Below are 17,365 nucleotides of genomic sequence, written 5' to 3'. Positions count from 1 at the left end.
ACTCCAAAGAGAAGATCCCTAGCTCATCCATCCTGTCCTTATGAGACATGACAAATTACTGGAAAATCTCCTCTGCTCACTCCCTAAAGCTTCCACATCCTTCCTATAATGAGGCGACCAGAACTGAACACAAGACTCCAAGTGTGATCGACATACCCAATGCTCTGTGTGTGAAGATCTTACCTTGACATCCCCCTATAACCCTGAAAGCTGCAGGAAACGCACAGAAAAGCGAAAATAAATCAGAATATTACCCATGGAATTATTTTATGAAAGGACTGTTTGAAAACCAATGAGTATTAAAGATAGGTGGTTTTACAAAAGTTATCTCAATACATGGGTGGCAGGGTGGAGATACGTCTCTACCAAAGGAGGTGTAAGGCGCTCCTTCCCTCTGCCAGACTGCAGGTCACCCTTGGGCAAGGTGTAGCCCCTGCTTAGTCCCCTGATCAGGGTCACATGAAGCCACGGGAGCAGGTGGTGGACGGTCGTATGAGCAGCCGGTGCAGATCACAAGTCCTGGTTATGCAACCACTCACACCAGGCAGACAATCTCTGAAGGGTATTGATAATGGCTGGGGTCACCCATCTTGTAAAGACACTGCCCAGAAGAAGGCAGCAATGGCAAACCACTTCTGTAGAAACATTTGCCAAGAACAATCATGGTCGTGGATGGAAGACCATGCAATCATCCAAATGCATCACATCAGATATGGCTATGTCCTCCGGGGTGGCACAGGAGTGTAGTGGTTAGCACAACGTTTTACAGTACCAGTGACCTGGGTTCAATTCCCATCACACGGTAGTGTAGTGGTTAGCACAATGCTTTACAGTACCAGTGACCCGGGTTCAATTTCCATCACACGGTAGAGTAGTGGTTAGCACAACACTTTACAGTACCAGTGACTGGGTTCAATGACCTTGACATATTGGTTGACAGGCTAATTGGTCAATGCAATTTATCCTGTAATTAGGCTACGATTAATTCGGGGTTTGCCAGGCAGCGCGTTTCAATGGGCCGGAAGCGCCTTATTCCACGTTGTATCTGACAAAGCAATGAACTCCCACCAACAGTGGGGGAGAAAAGGACGGGGGGGGGGGGTGGCTTTCATCGTCCAAAAGCATCCACCTTGAGATACGACCAGCAGGCAGGTCTGAGGGAGTCCCAGCAGAGGATTGCTGGTCACCAAATGCTGGCAGTTCTCCAGTTTCAACAGCTATCCCTTACACTGCTACAAGTGCGTTAAAAGGCCGGCATATAGAGTTCCTCATATTGATTGTGTTTTATTATTCACCTAGACAAACAAAACTGTTCTGTAAATTACAGCGACATAAACGGACATATTCTATACCGTTCTCTCTCCCTCTGGTACACAAAACACCGCAGTGATAATTTTCTTTTTTAAAAAATCAATAATTTTACAGCCTACAAGTACATATGAAAGTACAGCTTGATGTACTGTTGCTTTATTTTTCATTCCTCTCTCCCTCGAGGGAGAGTTAATTTAAACTAAATTTCCCAGCATGAATGCCGTCCAAAAATGAGATTCTGTGAAGCAAATTCTCCAGGTATTGAACTGAAATCCCATGCAGTCAATCCTGTCCCAGCCAGGCAGAGCCCCACGAGTTTTTCCACAGTGAACTAATGACTAATTTACTGAATTAAAAAAAGGCCACAGAAAAATACGAAGTTAAATCAATACTGATTTCTCTCTCTCGTGCGCGACCTCCTTCTTTCAATGCTGACAAAGGTGTTTTTGTCCCGTTAATCTCCCATTAAACACCATTAAGGACTTTCAGAGATTCCATTAACCCTCTCTGTGCGACAGTAACAGGTAAGGAATTTGCACAGAGTGCTCTATTTTCCCTGTGTTACCACATGGCACCTTGCTGTAACCAGAACTCACCGCTTTTCCACTTCATCTGAGCATGATTATGAAATAATTTGCTAATCGTCTGCTTCATAATCCTTCTCTATATTTGAATAATTCACGAGAATAAACAATAAAAGATAAGTCTATAAATCCAAAACGCTGTTGGATTGATAATGTGAATACTGCTTGGTGCTTGGCTGGATGCCTGCTCCTTTCAAACAGGCACCGTGGAGGCGGCCAAGGGATTGTTTTTGATAATTGTCCCTTCCTCTGACCTGCTCCCTCACCCCACTTTAGAGTCACTGAAATGTAGAGCACAGAAATGTGGAGAGGATGTTTCCTATAGCTGGAGAGTCTAGGATCACAGGGCGCAGCCTCAGACGAGAGCGCTGTCCCTGTAGATTGGAGATGAGGAGGAGGCTGGTGAATCTGTGGAATTCACTGCCACAGACGGCTGTGAAGGCCAAGTCATCGGGTGTATTTGAAGTGGAGATTGATAGTTTCCTGATTAGTCAGGATGTCAAAGGTTATCGGGAGAAGGGAGGAGAATGGGGCTGAGAGGGATATTAAATCAGCCATAATGTTATGGCAGAGAACTCGATGGGCCAATGGCCCAATCCTCCTCCTATGCCTAATGGTCTTATGGTCTAAGTAGGCCCATCATGTCCCTGCCAGTACAAGACGCAGTGAAACCATCGTGACCATCACACAACGTAAACTTGCGCCATCGGGAAGAGCGTTTAGCATTGGTCAATGACTTACGTTGAGAGATTCCTGGCTGTTGTATTTCACCCGGATCCTGGGTTCTTGAATTATATCCAAGTTGGTTCCGAAGACAATCAAGGAAGTATTGCCACTGAATACAAAACACAAAGTAGTTTTACATTTGGATGCATTGAATTGTCAATAAGTAATCCCTGTTTTTGAGAAATAATTGACAGCTTTCACAGCTTCATAAAAGCTGGGTGCCAATCTTGTCCATTGATCCATCAACCTCAAAGTGCATCTGCCTTTACAAAAATGTTTGTTCGTTGGTTTTCAGAGAATATCTCAGCAATGGTCAATGTTGCCTTGCAATGTTGTAATGATAATAAAAAGATTTTCCCTCTGCACATTGTGAATTAACACAATAAACGAGCTGAAATCTTAGCTGGAAAGTAATACCAGAAAGCAGAAGATGGACCCTGCTCCACACTGTCAATTACAGAGGTAACAACTCCACCTCTACCATGGACATTTTCAATGTACTGAGGCTGGGTGAGACCAGAGATCATAGGTTCTGAATGAAAGGTAAAATATTACCCAGTGCGAGATAAGGAACTGCTGTGTGCTTGCTCTTGCAAAAATATGGCTCCAGGACAACATCCTATGCACCATCAATCTTCAGGTCATAACACTCAGGGACATGCTAATTTTATTTTGTGATTGTATTGTGCTTTATCAGCACTACAGTGTTGGTGCTCTATTATGTGTGCTGTGTGTGACTATATGTATTGTGTTTTGTACCTTGACCTCAGAGGACCAATGTTTCATTTAGCTCTATACATGTGTATGGCTGAAAGACAATAAACATGAAACTGAACTTAAAGGGAACCTCAGGGAGAACGTTTTCACTCAGATGGCAGTTTGAGTGTGGAATGGGCTAACAGCAGAAGTGGTGGATGCTCCTTTGATTGCAACTTTTAAGGGAAGTTTGGTAAGTACATGAATAGGAAGGGTGTGGAGGGCGATGGTCCAGGTGATTAGGCAATATAATGGTCTGGCACAGACTAGATGAGCTGAATGGCCTATTTTTGTGCTCTGGTGTTCCTGCATTATGTGGAAAGGATGTGGAAATCAGTAGCATCTCACTGGTCCCTGAATCAGAAGGCTAATGGCTTAAGTCTCACCTCAGAGCCTGAGGCATGTATGGAGCAGTCCTGGTGGAGCGCAGCATAACCAGAGACTCCATATTTAGAATGAGATGCCGAACGCTGTCTATTCCCACAGGGAGCTGCAAATGCTCTCAGTGTGTTCCCGAAAGCAAACTGAGAATTCTACCCTGTGCCCTGGCCAAATTTGCCCCTTAACTCCTAGAAAATATCATATTGTTGTCTGTGGGATCTTTCTGTGCAACCACCCCACGATACAAAGGAGAATGCACACAGAAAGGCCCTGGTGTGTGACCAGAGGTGCTGGAGGAAAGCAAGTGTTTTCCTTCTTAATAAAGTCTTCAATGGGAATTGCATGTGTCAGTGCTTTCAATGCTGCTTGGCTGGATATGATTATATGATAAATTATTAAATAGCGTGGGTACAGATATTGCAAAGAACACAATCTATTGAAATCCTTTTCCAAATATTATTTGCTGATCGCAGCAAAAACTTCTCTTGGCTTGGCTGTTCATCATTTATCTGGAACCACCTGTTCTGTCAGAATGTTAATTAGATGCACGGGGTAGAGTTTTGCATGTTGTGAGTATCGAGAGTGTCAGTGGAGGTTACGGGCAGTAATGAAGGCACAGCTGTAGATTAAACAAGGCTGCTCCTTCAAAAATACAAAGCAGAGATCTCAGCAATTTCCAGCACTCCGTTCTGCAAAGTGAGCGCCGACAGGAATATTTGTGGAGTGGCTTTTTTCCTCCTGCGTGGATTTGGATGCCTTGAAAGTCATAATCACAGCTGTTTTCTCGTTAAACACGCTTTTCATGTGGTATTGCTAAATAAGTGCCTCTCGTTTGAGAGAGGCGTTTGCAATTTTCACCACTGTGAAGTGGAATGTTACACCAGTAATAGAGAGCAGTTGGCTTGCAGCTCCGGCATCTGTGCTGTTATTTGTAGCGTTCCCTCCTTGTGATGTTGTGCACTGCGCAATTACTCCTTCAGAGTGCTGAGTGATTACAGCGTGTGGCTGGGGCAGGGACTGATACCTCCAGATGTGCAATATTTTCTTTTTATGTATCATGAAATATTACCGGTAGAAACTGTGAAAATAACAGCAACAATGATTAAATAAAAGCTTTAATTTAGATGTTGTCAAGATACATTGGGTTAAGTCTATGCAAGTATAAATAGAAACCAAAAGTAGCATATTGCAAACACCGTGCCTTAATGGATTATTTACTAGAGATGTAGAAGGCTGGTTTAACAGCAGATGGGGAATGTATAGTCAGATAATTAAGCTAAAAATAACTACTATATATAAACCACCACCCAGGTCATGCTCTCTTCTCACTTCTGCCAACAGGGAGAAGATTCAAGAGCTTCAGGACTCACACCACCAGGTTCAAGAACAGTTACTACCCTACAACCGTCAAGCTCGTGAATAAAAGGGGTTAAGTACACTCATTTGTCCATCATTGAAATGTTCCTACAACCAATGATCTCACTTTCAAGGACTCTATCTTATTACCTCGTGTTCTTGTTATTTATTGCTATTTATATATATTTGCATTTGCACCCTTTGTTGTCTTCTGCACTCTGGTTGATCTTTCATTGATCGTGTTATAGTTACAGTTCTATAGATTTGCTGAGTATCTCCACAGCAAAATAAATTTCAGGGCTGTACACGGTGACATAGATGTATTTTGATAATAAAATTTACTTTGAACTTTTGTAATTCAGAAATGGAAAGAGTGAGCAATTTCAAGTTCCTGGGCGTCAACATCTCTGACGATCAATCCTGGGTCAAACATATTGATGCCAGTTACAAAGAAGGCATGACAGTGGCTATATTTCATTAGGAATTTGAGGAGATTTGGTATTTCACCAAAGATATTCGTGAATTTCTACAGACAAGAAATTTCTACAGCCAGAGGCTTTTTCCCAGGGCTGAAATGGCTAATGAGTGTGTGCTTGTGTGCGTCATGACAAGCTTTTTGCACCGATCGTTTTGGTGATTGCTCGTCGTACGGCGTGTCTTGGGTGCCTGAAACCTGGCAGAGCCCATCCCTCTCCAGGTTTATTTTTACGAGGTCGAGTTGCTAACTCGACACCCAACCCAGGCACGGATGGAGAGCGTGCAAGGGAGCCAGCCGGATTCGAACTCGGGACCTCTTGCCCCAAAGTCCAGTGCTGATGCCACTACGCCACCAGCCGGCCAAAATGGCTAATACAAGGGGTCATAGTTTTAAGGTGCTTGGAAGGGGGATGTCAGAGGTATGTTTTTCACACAGAGTGTGGTGTGTGTGGAATACACAGCCAGTGTCAGCTGAAGAGGCAGATACAACAGAGTCCTTTAAAGAGCCTCTCAGATAGGCACATGGAGCTTAGAAAAACAAAGGGCCTGCGCTAGGGAAATTCTAGGCAGTTTCTAGAGTAGGTTACGTTGTTGGCATAACATTGTGGGCCGAAGGGCCTGTAATGTGCTGTGGATTTCCATGTTCTATGTACCATGGAGAACATTTTAACTCGGGGTATCACTGTCTGGTATGGAGGGGCCACTGCGCAGGATTGAAATAAGCTGCCCAGGGTTGAGAACTCTGTCAGCTCCATCATGGGCACAAGACTCCCCAGCATCCACGGCATCTTCAAGGAGTGAATCCTGAAAAAAGCAGCATCCATCATTAAGGACCCCGTCAGCCAGAAAATGCTCTCTTTGCATTGCTGCCACTGGGAAGGAGGTACAGAAGCACACACTCAGTGATTCAGGAACAGCCTCCTCCCCTCTACCGTCTGATTTCTGAATAGACATTGAACCCATGAACACTACCTCACTACAATTTCTCTCTTTTTGTGCTACTTAATTTAACTGCATTTGCTTCTTTCAGTAATTTACAGTTTTTATCATTATGCATCACAATGTACTGCTGTCTGATAACAACAAAGTTCACAACTTATGCCGGTGATACTAAACCTGATTCTGTGGAATGACTGCATTGCTGACCAAACCAGTCTGGTTAACTTACACCTGGCAGAGTATGGAACCTGCCAGTCCGACAACATGTGGCTCCTGTCCAAAGAGATGTTCTCTGTTCTTAACTACCTGCAAGTGGCTGGGCTGGCTACTCAGCTCAAGGACATTTTGGGCTGAGAACCAAGTGTGAGTCTCACCAGTGACCTGCACATCGCAGGAATTGTTAACATGTCATGGTCCGGTTCGGGTTCCCTTTAAATTTCCTTTGTCTGTGTTTCGATTGGGATCGTTGACTGCCTGTTTCCCTTTAATTCCCCGTTTTCCCCTGTCCCTCGGGCTTGGTGATTAAAAGCAATTTACTCTCGACTGAACCGGCAGTTTATAAGTCTCTGGCTTTCAGCCGTACGGCGCAAGAGCGTTATGGAGCGTTAATGAAGTCACCGAAGCTAATATGAGCCAATGTCATCTGACCGGAGCTAAGTCTCCTCCCTGAAGCAAGTGACAGCAAGCCGTCTTCCCTCGCCAGAGCGGGTCTGTTAAGGTTAACCCGCCAGGGTGAGTCAGGAGCTCACTGCTGCTTGAAGCACACTTGCGCCCAGTTATAGTACTGTCTATCGTTGTGTGGTCTCCATATCCATGTCCTGTGTCTAAAAGGGGTCCGGCCCTGTACCCTAGAAGGGTCCTGACCCTGTGTCAAGAAGAGTCCCAACTCCGTCCCGTGGCTAATGAGGAGTCCCAGCTCAGTGTTCTATGTCTTGTGTCTGAGTCTGTCCCATGAATAAGAAGAGTCCTGGCTCCATGTCCTGTGTCTCAGGAGGAATCCCGGCTCAATGTTCTGTGTTTGAGTTCCAAGTCCAAGCTCCAACTTTCAGGTATCCAGTCCAAGCTCCGATGTTTAAATATCCAGTCCAAGCTCCGATGTTTAAATATCCAGTCCAAGCTCCGATGTTTAAATATCCAGTCAAGTACAAGTCCAAGTCAAAGCTTTGTGTTCTCGTCCTGTGCAGGAGTTCCTTGCCCAGTCCTGTTGCCTTGCCACGTCTTGTCCTCGCCTGGATCCAGAGTCCGAGCCCCGGTCAAGACCCAGGTTCTGGGTCCCTGTCCAGTCTCTGGCTCGGAGTCCTTGTCCAGGTTCCAAGTTCCTAATTCCTTGTCCAGGTCTCGCTTTCCTAGTCTAGTCTTAGCCCAGGCCCTGTATCCTAGTCTCATCCAAGGCTTGTGTCTTGTCCAGTATCGTTTCTTTACCTCTTCCCATGCTTTCTTGACATTCCTAGTGCTGTTCCTAGTCCATTACGCTTATTCCCACTTCCGCTTTGCTCTCTCCTTGATTTCTCTCTGTTCTATCCTTGCGTCATGGCTTTCCTTGTAATTATTAATGAACTCTATTTAGTTAAACCTACAAAACGTGCTTGTGTCCTGCTTTTGGGTCCGTCCCAGCAGCCACCCTACGACATAACAGGAACAGCACATTCCAGGCACCTCATGTGAAAAAAACCCTGCCTCATGCAGCTCAGTGAAACATCCCCCCTGCATCGTAAACCTATGAGCTCAGTATACCATAAGAAACTCTGACTACTTCCCCTCTCTATGCCTTTCATAACTTTATATATCATACATCTATCAAATTCCAATGAACTTGTCTAGATTAAACTCCATCTGCCATCCCTGTGCCCAAGTTTCTAACTGAACAATATTCTCCCAACTTCTATTGAAAAATTTCTTTGTTGCCCACAAATGCAACAATTTCAGAAGTGGTTGTGTATCAGACCAACTACACTTTTATCCAAATCATCGACACATATTACAAACAATAAAAATCCCAGCACTGATTACATATGGTACCAATGGTCGCAGATCTCCAGTCAAAAAAACACTGCACCAAGTCAGTCTTAGGTCCAATTTACCAGCTCATTGCCAGCTTTACTTGAGGGTTTATAAATGTAGGCTACATCCACTGTCCTACCCTTTGTCACTTACTCAAAAACTCACACATGTGATTCAAGACTTTTTATATTCCTCAAGGGCCTTGCTTGTCTGGTTTTAGCAACTAAAATATTCTTGAGGACCTTATGATCTTGGAAATACCTTGAGAATAGGGGATTAGTTATTTAAGACTGAGCTGAAGAGAGGGTGGTGATCTTTGGAATTTCCTCATCCAGTGGCTGTGGAGGCTCCATCACTGAGTTAATTCAAAGCTGAGATCAATATGTTTCTGGATCTGACCTGGAAGCCCTGGTAGAGTGGTCAATCTCACTCAATGGACATCTCCTTTTTAAGGGATTAGGCGGCACTGGATTCAAACAAGCCAGAATTTTCTGCAGTGACCAAGTATAGAATTATGTCTAGTCCTTCGCTCGGTCCTTCATCATCAATATTCTGTGTTTTGCAGTATGACATGGATGATCATGGTCCTTCCATGACCATGATTGTTCTTGGCAAACCTTTCTACAGAAGTAGCTGCCATTTTATCCTTCTGGGCAGTGTCTTTACACTACGGGTGACCCCAACCATTATCAATACTCTTCAGCGATTTCCTCTCCGGAGACAGTGATTGCATAACCAGGACTTGAGATCTGCACCGGCTGCTCATTCGACCATCCACCACCGGCTCCCGTAGCATCATGTGACCCTGATTGGGGGGCTGAGCCGTTGCAACACCTTGCCCAAGGGTGACCCGCAGGCTAGTGGAGGGAAGGAGCACCTTACACCTCCTTTGGTAGGAATGTGTCTCCACCCTGGCATCCAAGCTCAATCCTTAATTGGTGCAAATACATAGCAGATTTTGACAGGGTTTGCTGTCCACATTCTGGGGGTGTGAAAAGTTCTCAAACAATCACACTGTGAAATAACACATACCCATGTGTTGAGAGTTCTATTCACAGGCACCTCACGTTACACAACCTAATGAGCCAGTTTGTCATACCATTTACTGTAGGATCTGTGCTTTAAAGGCACAAACAATCAAAATTGGGATAAAACTGCTGTGGGTAGGTGTGTGAGACTTACGGCATGGTAATTCTCATTAGAGTCTGCAGGGTGCAGTGCCCCGGGGGAAGCGGAGTGTGGCAAACATCACTGAAGAGAGCAAGTGGTATTCCTCCAGGCTCTTACTCCTTCAGATGCTCCTTGTTTGGAAAATTACAAGAAGCAAAATGACTGGAGGGAGCTTGGGAAAAGTTTGTAAAAACGCAATTGTTGGAATAATATTTATTCTAGAGATTGCTGGAATCAGTCAGGGACTTGGAGCAAGAGGACTATGGACAGTAAATGCTGGTCTTGTTAATGACATCAACAGGCCCTCAGCAAATATTTCAATAAATCCCCTCATCAAGCACTCTACACTGAATTGTAAAGGAAGCTGAGCAACAACAATAAAGAATTAATCGGCATTACTCGTGAGAAGAATACTAGGATGAGAGTAAGTTTGCTACCAATATAGTTTCCCATTACAAACTTTGGGGATGGAACTGGGAGACTGGCACACAGAGAACACCAAGATTGTGTCAAATCAAATCAGTGAATGCTGTGCTGGGCAACTGTCAAAACACTTCTGCCACCAACACAGCATGCCCACAATTCACTGTACATCTTTGGACTGTGGGAGGAATGCGGAACACCCAGAGGCAACCCACACAGTCACGGGGAGAAGGTATAAACTCCTTACTGACAACAATCAGGGCCGAACCCTGATCTTACAGCCAGTGGTGTGAACCGACACAGAACCACCAAGCTACCGTGTTGCTTATAGAGTTGTAATTCTGAACAGCATAGATACAGGCCCGTCGGCACCATCTACACCAGGGGTCCCCAATCTTTATCATGCCATGGATCCCTAACAATAACCGAGGGGTCCGGGGACCTGGGCGGGAGTCCTTGATCTGCACTAAGCCCATTTGCCTGCTTGGGGTCCATATCCCTTTGCAACAGTCCTACATGGAGAACTGTTTGGACACCAAGAGCTACATGGCTTTGCCCAGTGCTGTAAATATTCTGTTTTTCTAAAAAAAACTGCTGCCAGGTGGCAAGCACAGTACTTCATCTGCATTCCCACTTGCCCTTATGAAACTGTGGTTGTGGGCCATATTTCAAACTGATAGTCTTTATTTGGGTTGTGAGGTGGAGATTATCTCTACCAAAGGAGGTGTAAGGCACTCCTTCCCTCCGCTAGCCTGCAGGTCACCCTTGGGCAAGGTGTAGCACCTGCTTAGCCCCCGATCAGGTTCGCATGAAGCCAAGGGAGCAGGTGGTGGATGGTTGTATGAGCAGTCAGTGCAGATCTCAAGTCCTGGTTATGTGACCACTGACACCAGGCAGACAATCTCTGAAGAGTATTGATAATGGCTGGGGTCACCCGTCTTGTAAAGACACTGCCCAGAAGAAGGCAATGGCAAACCGCTTCTGTAGAAAAAATTGCCAAGAACAATCCTGGTCAAGGAAAGGCCATGATCACCTATGTCATATGACATGACATAATAATGCCAATATGGAGGTCCAACTAACATTCTTAGATCCATTTTCTAAGGCCGTGGATGAATGGGGTCGGTAGCTAAACTACTGTGTCTGTCTTGTGGAGTAGATGTCCAACATCTATCCCCTTCAGATTGCCCAGCCATCTGGAAATTTAAATATTTCCTTGAGTTGAACCTTTTCAGAATCAGAATCAGGTTCATTAGCATGGACATATACTGTGAAGCCTGTTGTTTTGCAGAGGTGGTACCATGCAACACATTTGGATTCCGGTTAATTGGGCATTCGGTGAATCATACAGCCCCTTATTTGGGACAGCTCTTAAAGAACCAAATCTAATTCAGAAAATAGCCATGATTCCCTTTGTTTATTTGGGACACTGTGCCACTTGATTGGGACAGGAGATTTTTAGCAAACAGTTTTGAACCAGCGTCAGTCACGTAGACTTGTGTTGCCATTGGATACCACACTGTGCCAACAATGAATGACTTTTAAGTAACATTAGTTGTGTGTGCTTGTGTTATGTCTTTTCAATTGGGCTGATTGGCAACAAATTAAAAAGCACTCATTTCTGACACTGCTTCATGCAGGAAGCCAATGAAGGCAGTCCATTGTCTGCACTGATTTTGTTCATTTGCAGTCAATCAAAAGAAAACGGCAGCGTACACTGTTGAATTCCTCCATCCATAACTATTAGGAACTAGTAACAGTTTTATAGCACTGTAGCAGTATTGGTAGCGTTCTAATTTGTTCTGTATTTCATTTAAATATGTAGTTTGTTACTCAGTTAAATGGTAGTTGGTCTTTTTTATACATTTTAACTACTTCCATGAAACTTCAGTTAACTGGGGCAGCAGCTTATTAGGGCCAGAACTTGTGGTCCCGATAACTGAAATCCACCGTATATAAAAAAAATTACTACAAATTATAATATATTAAAAATTAAATAAATAGTGCAAAAAGAGAGCAAAAATTGTGAGGTGGTGTTCATAGTTCCATTGTCCATTCAGAAATCTGTTGTGGCACAAATGTATTTCAAATATTCATGTAACGTAAAACTTAGATGTCACAAGGTCATGTACCTGGCAATACTCCACTCTGGTTCAATCCTCAGAACAGTGGGATCATCAATAAATTCAAACTGCAGACTGTCCTCCAGCTGTGCGCGATCAACACTCACTGAAACGCGGACAATGCCAGGCCCATGTAGAGATGGAGCAGAGACGCAGACAATCTCAGACACAGAACGCCTAGGAAAGGAGCAAAGTTCAGTTACAATTCTCCCCGGCATCAAAACAGAATCAAGTATTATCAGATTTAAAGAGTAGCTTTATTTGTCACATGTACATCGAGGCATAGAGGGAAGTGTGCCATTTGTGTTAACGACCAGCACAGTCTGAGGATGTGCTGGGGACAGCTCGCAAATGTTGCTATGCTTCCGGCAACTGACCAACTTTAACCATATGTAAGGAGGAATCCAGAGCACCCAGACGAAACCCACATGGTCACAGAAAGGATGTATAAACTCCTTATAGACAGTGGCAGGAATTGAACCCCCCATCACCGATTATTGGTGCTCCAAGTGTTTCGTTCACTACTATGCTACTGCGCCATCCTGTGTCTGACATCTGTCATGAAAGTTGTAACAGCAGTATAGTGGAGTACATAAAATTACTATTCGTTACAATAAAAATATATTTAAAAATAGATTGTGTGAAAAGTGAGCAAATGGTGAGGTAATTTTCATGGTCATGGACCGTTCAGAAATCTGATGGCGGAGGGGAAGATACTTTCCTAAAACGGCGATTGCGTGCCTTCACCCTCCTGCATCTCCTGATGGTGGCAAGGAAAAAAGGGCACACCCTGGGTGATGAGGGTGTTTAAAGTAGGTGCAGCCTGCTTGGGGCTCCCTGTTTTACAGATGTCCTCGGTGGAGGTATCAGCATGGACAAATGATGGTTCAACAGTTCCCGTCTGCAGCAGGACAATGCCAAGCAGCACATGGATTGTGGGTCATATACTTACTTGCCATTCATAGGTTCTAACAGGGGCTATCGGTGTAATGTTCTAAGTGTATATTCTTGGTGGATGTTGTACACTCTGAGAGAATAAAAAATCGTGGATTCATCAGAGCGATACAGATCTCGAGATGAGCCTGAGCAGGAGCTGGCATGGTACGCAGCTCACACAGATCTAGAAATAGCTTCTCCTGTGAATCCGGCAGCAATTCTGAACTTGCTTTGTGACTACAGGAGAGAAAGTGTGAAGAGCAACAGATGAAGATCTCGTCTCATTGTCGCATTGGCTTCCGACAAACAGCAGCCTCAGAGTTCAATCCATCCAGAGTGACCGGAGCATGGGATCCCCCTCCCCAGCCTCCTCACCCACTGAAGTCTCCCAGCTTCCCTCAATGCAGTGACTGAAGTCTCCTGGCTTCACTCACTCAACGTTGATCAACAGATCAATGCAGAAAGGAAGTTTTATGTGTGGATCACCAACTGACATTTGTACTCCAATTCTGATAGCCAAAACCATACTGAAATTGGACAATGCTCATTACAGGGCAACACAGTGGTACAGTGGTTAGTATAACACTATTGCAGCCCCACTGACATGGGTTCATTTCCCCCTTGGAAGGGGTATGTTCTCCCTGTGACCATGTGGGTTTCCACCAGATGCTCTGGTTTCCTCCACCAGTCCAAAAACATTCAGGTTAGTAAGGTGGTTGGTCACATGGGTGTGATGGGCTTGATCTGTTAGGACCTATTACCGTGAGTGTAGCATAGTGATTAGCTCAATATTTTACAGTGCAGGTAATCTGGGTTCAATTCCCGCCACTGATCGTAAGGAGTTTGTACGTTCTCCTAATGACCATGTGGGTTTCCTTCGGGTGCTCCAGTTTCATGCCACAGTCCAAAGGCGTTCCGGTTGGTGGGTTAATAGGTCATTGTAAATTGCCCCATGATTAGGTTAGGGTTGAATAGGTTGGTTGCTGGGCGACACAGCTCGAAGGGACAGAAGGGCCTGATCCTCTCTGTGTCTCAAGAAACGAATAAATGTGTGGGAGTTTGTTCTGTAAGGATAGAGGCCACTTCCTCTTGAAGACAGTCCCTGTGAAATTTTTAACCAAGACAAAGATAATTTTCTATTCTCCCTGATTTATCTGTCTTTTGGCAACACAGTATTGGCCATTGTTAATGTCACAGTGACAACCGTTACGGTTCTCACAGCAGTAATAAGCTTACATTCCCAAAAGCTCTTTACCGTAACAAGATTAGGTATGTCCAAGGTAATCCTTCAACCCAAATCAGGACTTATTTCACAAATTACTTGGAAGCATTATAGTGACAAATCAAGGCAACATTAAAATAAAAACTTTAATAGTGCAATTATACTTGTTCTTAAATCAAGAACAGCCGAGACTACATTTGATGGAATGATTTGATTATGCTCAGCAGTTTGAAATGGACTCAGTATATTTCATGTCCGGCATTGTGTCAGCTATGGTAATGTTGGTATTTGTCACAAATAAGTAAACCACTTACTATGTGCAGAAGGCTTTGTTGGAACTAATATAACATTCGAAGTAGAATTGTGGCTGATTCAATCAAACTACTGCCTGTGTCACAATTAGAATAGATGATAAATTGACCACTAACACAGAGCAAAAGACAAGACCAAGGCACTTCCAAAGTGAGCCAGTGAAAGGACAGGTAGGAGGTGGGTGGCTCAGTTATTAAAAAGTCAAATCAAATCCTTAGAAAGAAGTGAATAGGGTTTGAAGATGTAGAATCCTTGAGGGTAGAGTTAAGAAACTACAAAGGTAAAAAGAACAACACACACAAAATGCTGGTGGAACACAGCAGGCCAGGCAGCATCTATAGGGAGAAGCGCTGTCGACGTTTCGGGCCGAGACCCTTCGTCAGGACCCTGGTAAAAAGAATCTGATGAGAGTTATATACAGGCCTCCAAACAGAAGCCAAAATGAGGGATATAGATTAGAATGGGAGATTGAAAAGGCATGTAAAAACAGCAATTTTACAATAATCAAGGGGGATTTCAATATGCAGGTAGATTGGGACAATTAGGCTTGTGCTAGATCCCAAGAGAGGGAATTTTTTGCATTTATATAAGATTGTTTTTTAGAGCAGCTTGTGGTTGAGCCCACGAGGGGAAAGACAATTCTGGCTTAGGCGTTGTGTAATTGACCAGATTTGATTCAGGAGCTTATGGTGAAGGAACCCTTAGGAGCTTGAGATCAGAATATGATAGAATTCACCCTGTAGTTTGAGAAGGAGAAGATAAAGTCAGATGTATCAGGATTACAGTGGAATAAAGGGGATTACAGAGACACAAGAGAGGAGCTGGCCAATGTTGATTGGAAGGGGACACTAGCAGGGATGACAGAAAACCAACGCTGGAGTTTCTCGGGGCAATTCGGAAGGGGAAGGATAGATACATGCCACAGATGAAGAGGTATTCTAAAGGCAGGATAACTCAATGGTGGCTGACAAGGAAGTCAAAACCAACATAAAAGCTGAAGAGAGGGCATATATAGAGCAAAAATTATTGCGGATTTAGAAGACTGGAGGATAATTTAAAAAGCAAAAGAATGCAACTAAAAAAGTCATAAGGAGAGAAAAGATGAGATATTAAAGTAAGCTAGCCAATAATATAAAAGAAAATACCAAAAGTTTTGTCAGATATATAAAGAGTAAAATCGAGGCCAGTGGATATTGGACAGCAGCAAAATGATGCTGGAGAGGTAGTGATGGGGGCTAAGAAATAGCAGATGAACAATGAATATTTTGTGTCAGTCTTCAATATGAAAGACACCAGCAATATGCCAGAAATTTGTGAGAATCAGGGGCAGAATTGAGTTTAGTTGCAATTAGTAATGCAAAAGTGCTTGGGAAGCTGAAAGTTCTGAAGGTAGATTAATCACCTGTACCAGATGGACTCCATCTCAGGGTTCTGAAGAAGGAGCTGATGAGATTGTGGAGGCATTAGTAATGATCTTTCTAGAATTACTAGATTCTGGAATAGTTCCAGAGAACTGTGAAGGTTTTGGTAGAGGTAGCTCCATTGGAAAGACAAGGACTAGATGTCTCATGTAAATATAAGAAAGTCACTTATAAATCAGACCAGGTAATCAAGAAAAGCTTTTCCGAGATGTAATCTCAGCAAGCTGAAGCTGGAGAATGGACAGGGTGGAAGGACTGGGGGAGTTGGAGATGGATGGAAGAGACTGGGGGGAGATGGAGACTGCGGACAGATGAGGCCAACACATGACCAATATTTAGATCCTACACAAACACAGCTGGGAGAGGGACAAGGTCCAGAGGGTGAGAAGCCATGAGACAGTCTGGCCCTGACTGACACAGGGCCTCTGTCCTTTAAATTGGCATCCTTCCCTTATGCTATATAATAGGCTGCTAGGACCAGCTTGAATATCAGGTGTTGTCCCAAAGCCACTCCCCTGGTTTCTGGGTGTAGGCTGAGAATTTTGAAACCTTTTGCAGAGGATTTGATTATCACAGGGTTAGAGCATCTCATCATCCAAGAGGACCACACCCTTGTTGTAGATGGAGGCTTGCTTGTCTCAATGACCCAGAGAGCTATGTTGGCAGGAGTCAGGGTTTTGTGCTGTAAGCAGGTCAAAGGTTAGAGGCCAGACTGAGAGTAGCTCACTGGTCCTCCAGTTTCGCAGGGTCAGCTCAGGGCTAACAATCCTGACTGGGAAACAGTAATGAACAATTCTTCTACATCTGATGGTATTCCTAAGACTTGCATGACTGACAGTAGTGAAAACTAAGAGGAAACAACAGACATGATGAAGGAATTCCAGAGATGAGGACCTTTACTGTTGCTCTAAATGCCAGTGGTGTAACAGGCAGTAAGTAAATGCATCACACACCTCAATGCAGGAATATTTCAATAAACCAGAAATAGATGCAATCCACTTTCAAAGACATTAACTCTTCATCATAGCTTTGTAAACAATCAAACAATAACCTGTCAGTCATTATGTCAGACACTTCCTTATGTACAAGTGATGTTGTTAGTATACGGTGACCGATGAGATCTGTAGCTAGCACATTCATGAGACTGCTGATGGATGGAGAATTGGAAAGTCTCACAATATTCAAGGTCACCACATCTGAACATATTGGAGTATAAAAGTTGCAACT

At 43.9% G+C, this 17,365-nt stretch overlaps 1 protein-coding gene across 2 annotated transcripts in view; it reads right to left on the bottom strand.

Annotated features, from left to right (window-relative positions):
• The window catches only part of LOC132380944 (plexin-A2-like), a 570,948-nt gene that overhangs the window by 90,402 nt on the left and 463,181 nt on the right, over positions 1-17,365 (bottom strand). For both annotated transcript variants that reach the window (XM_059949929.1, XM_059949928.1), the window contains exons 16-17: positions 12,257-12,424; positions 2,637-2,730 (exon numbers count right to left, since the gene is read on the bottom strand). In XM_059949929.1, the coding sequence (XP_059805912.1) occupies positions 2,637-2,730; positions 12,257-12,424 (262 nt within the window). The remainder of the gene's footprint in view (positions 1-2,636; positions 2,731-12,256; positions 12,425-17,365) is intronic.

The sequence above is a fragment of the Hypanus sabinus genome, chromosome 25, assembly GCF_030144855.1.
Source record: "Hypanus sabinus isolate sHypSab1 chromosome 25, sHypSab1.hap1, whole genome shotgun sequence".
In the NCBI taxonomy this organism is placed as follows: domain Eukaryota; kingdom Metazoa; phylum Chordata; class Chondrichthyes; order Myliobatiformes; family Dasyatidae; genus Hypanus; species Hypanus sabinus.
Note: the sequence above shows the minus strand (reverse complement) of the source record. Positions and strands in the feature narration are given on the sequence as shown.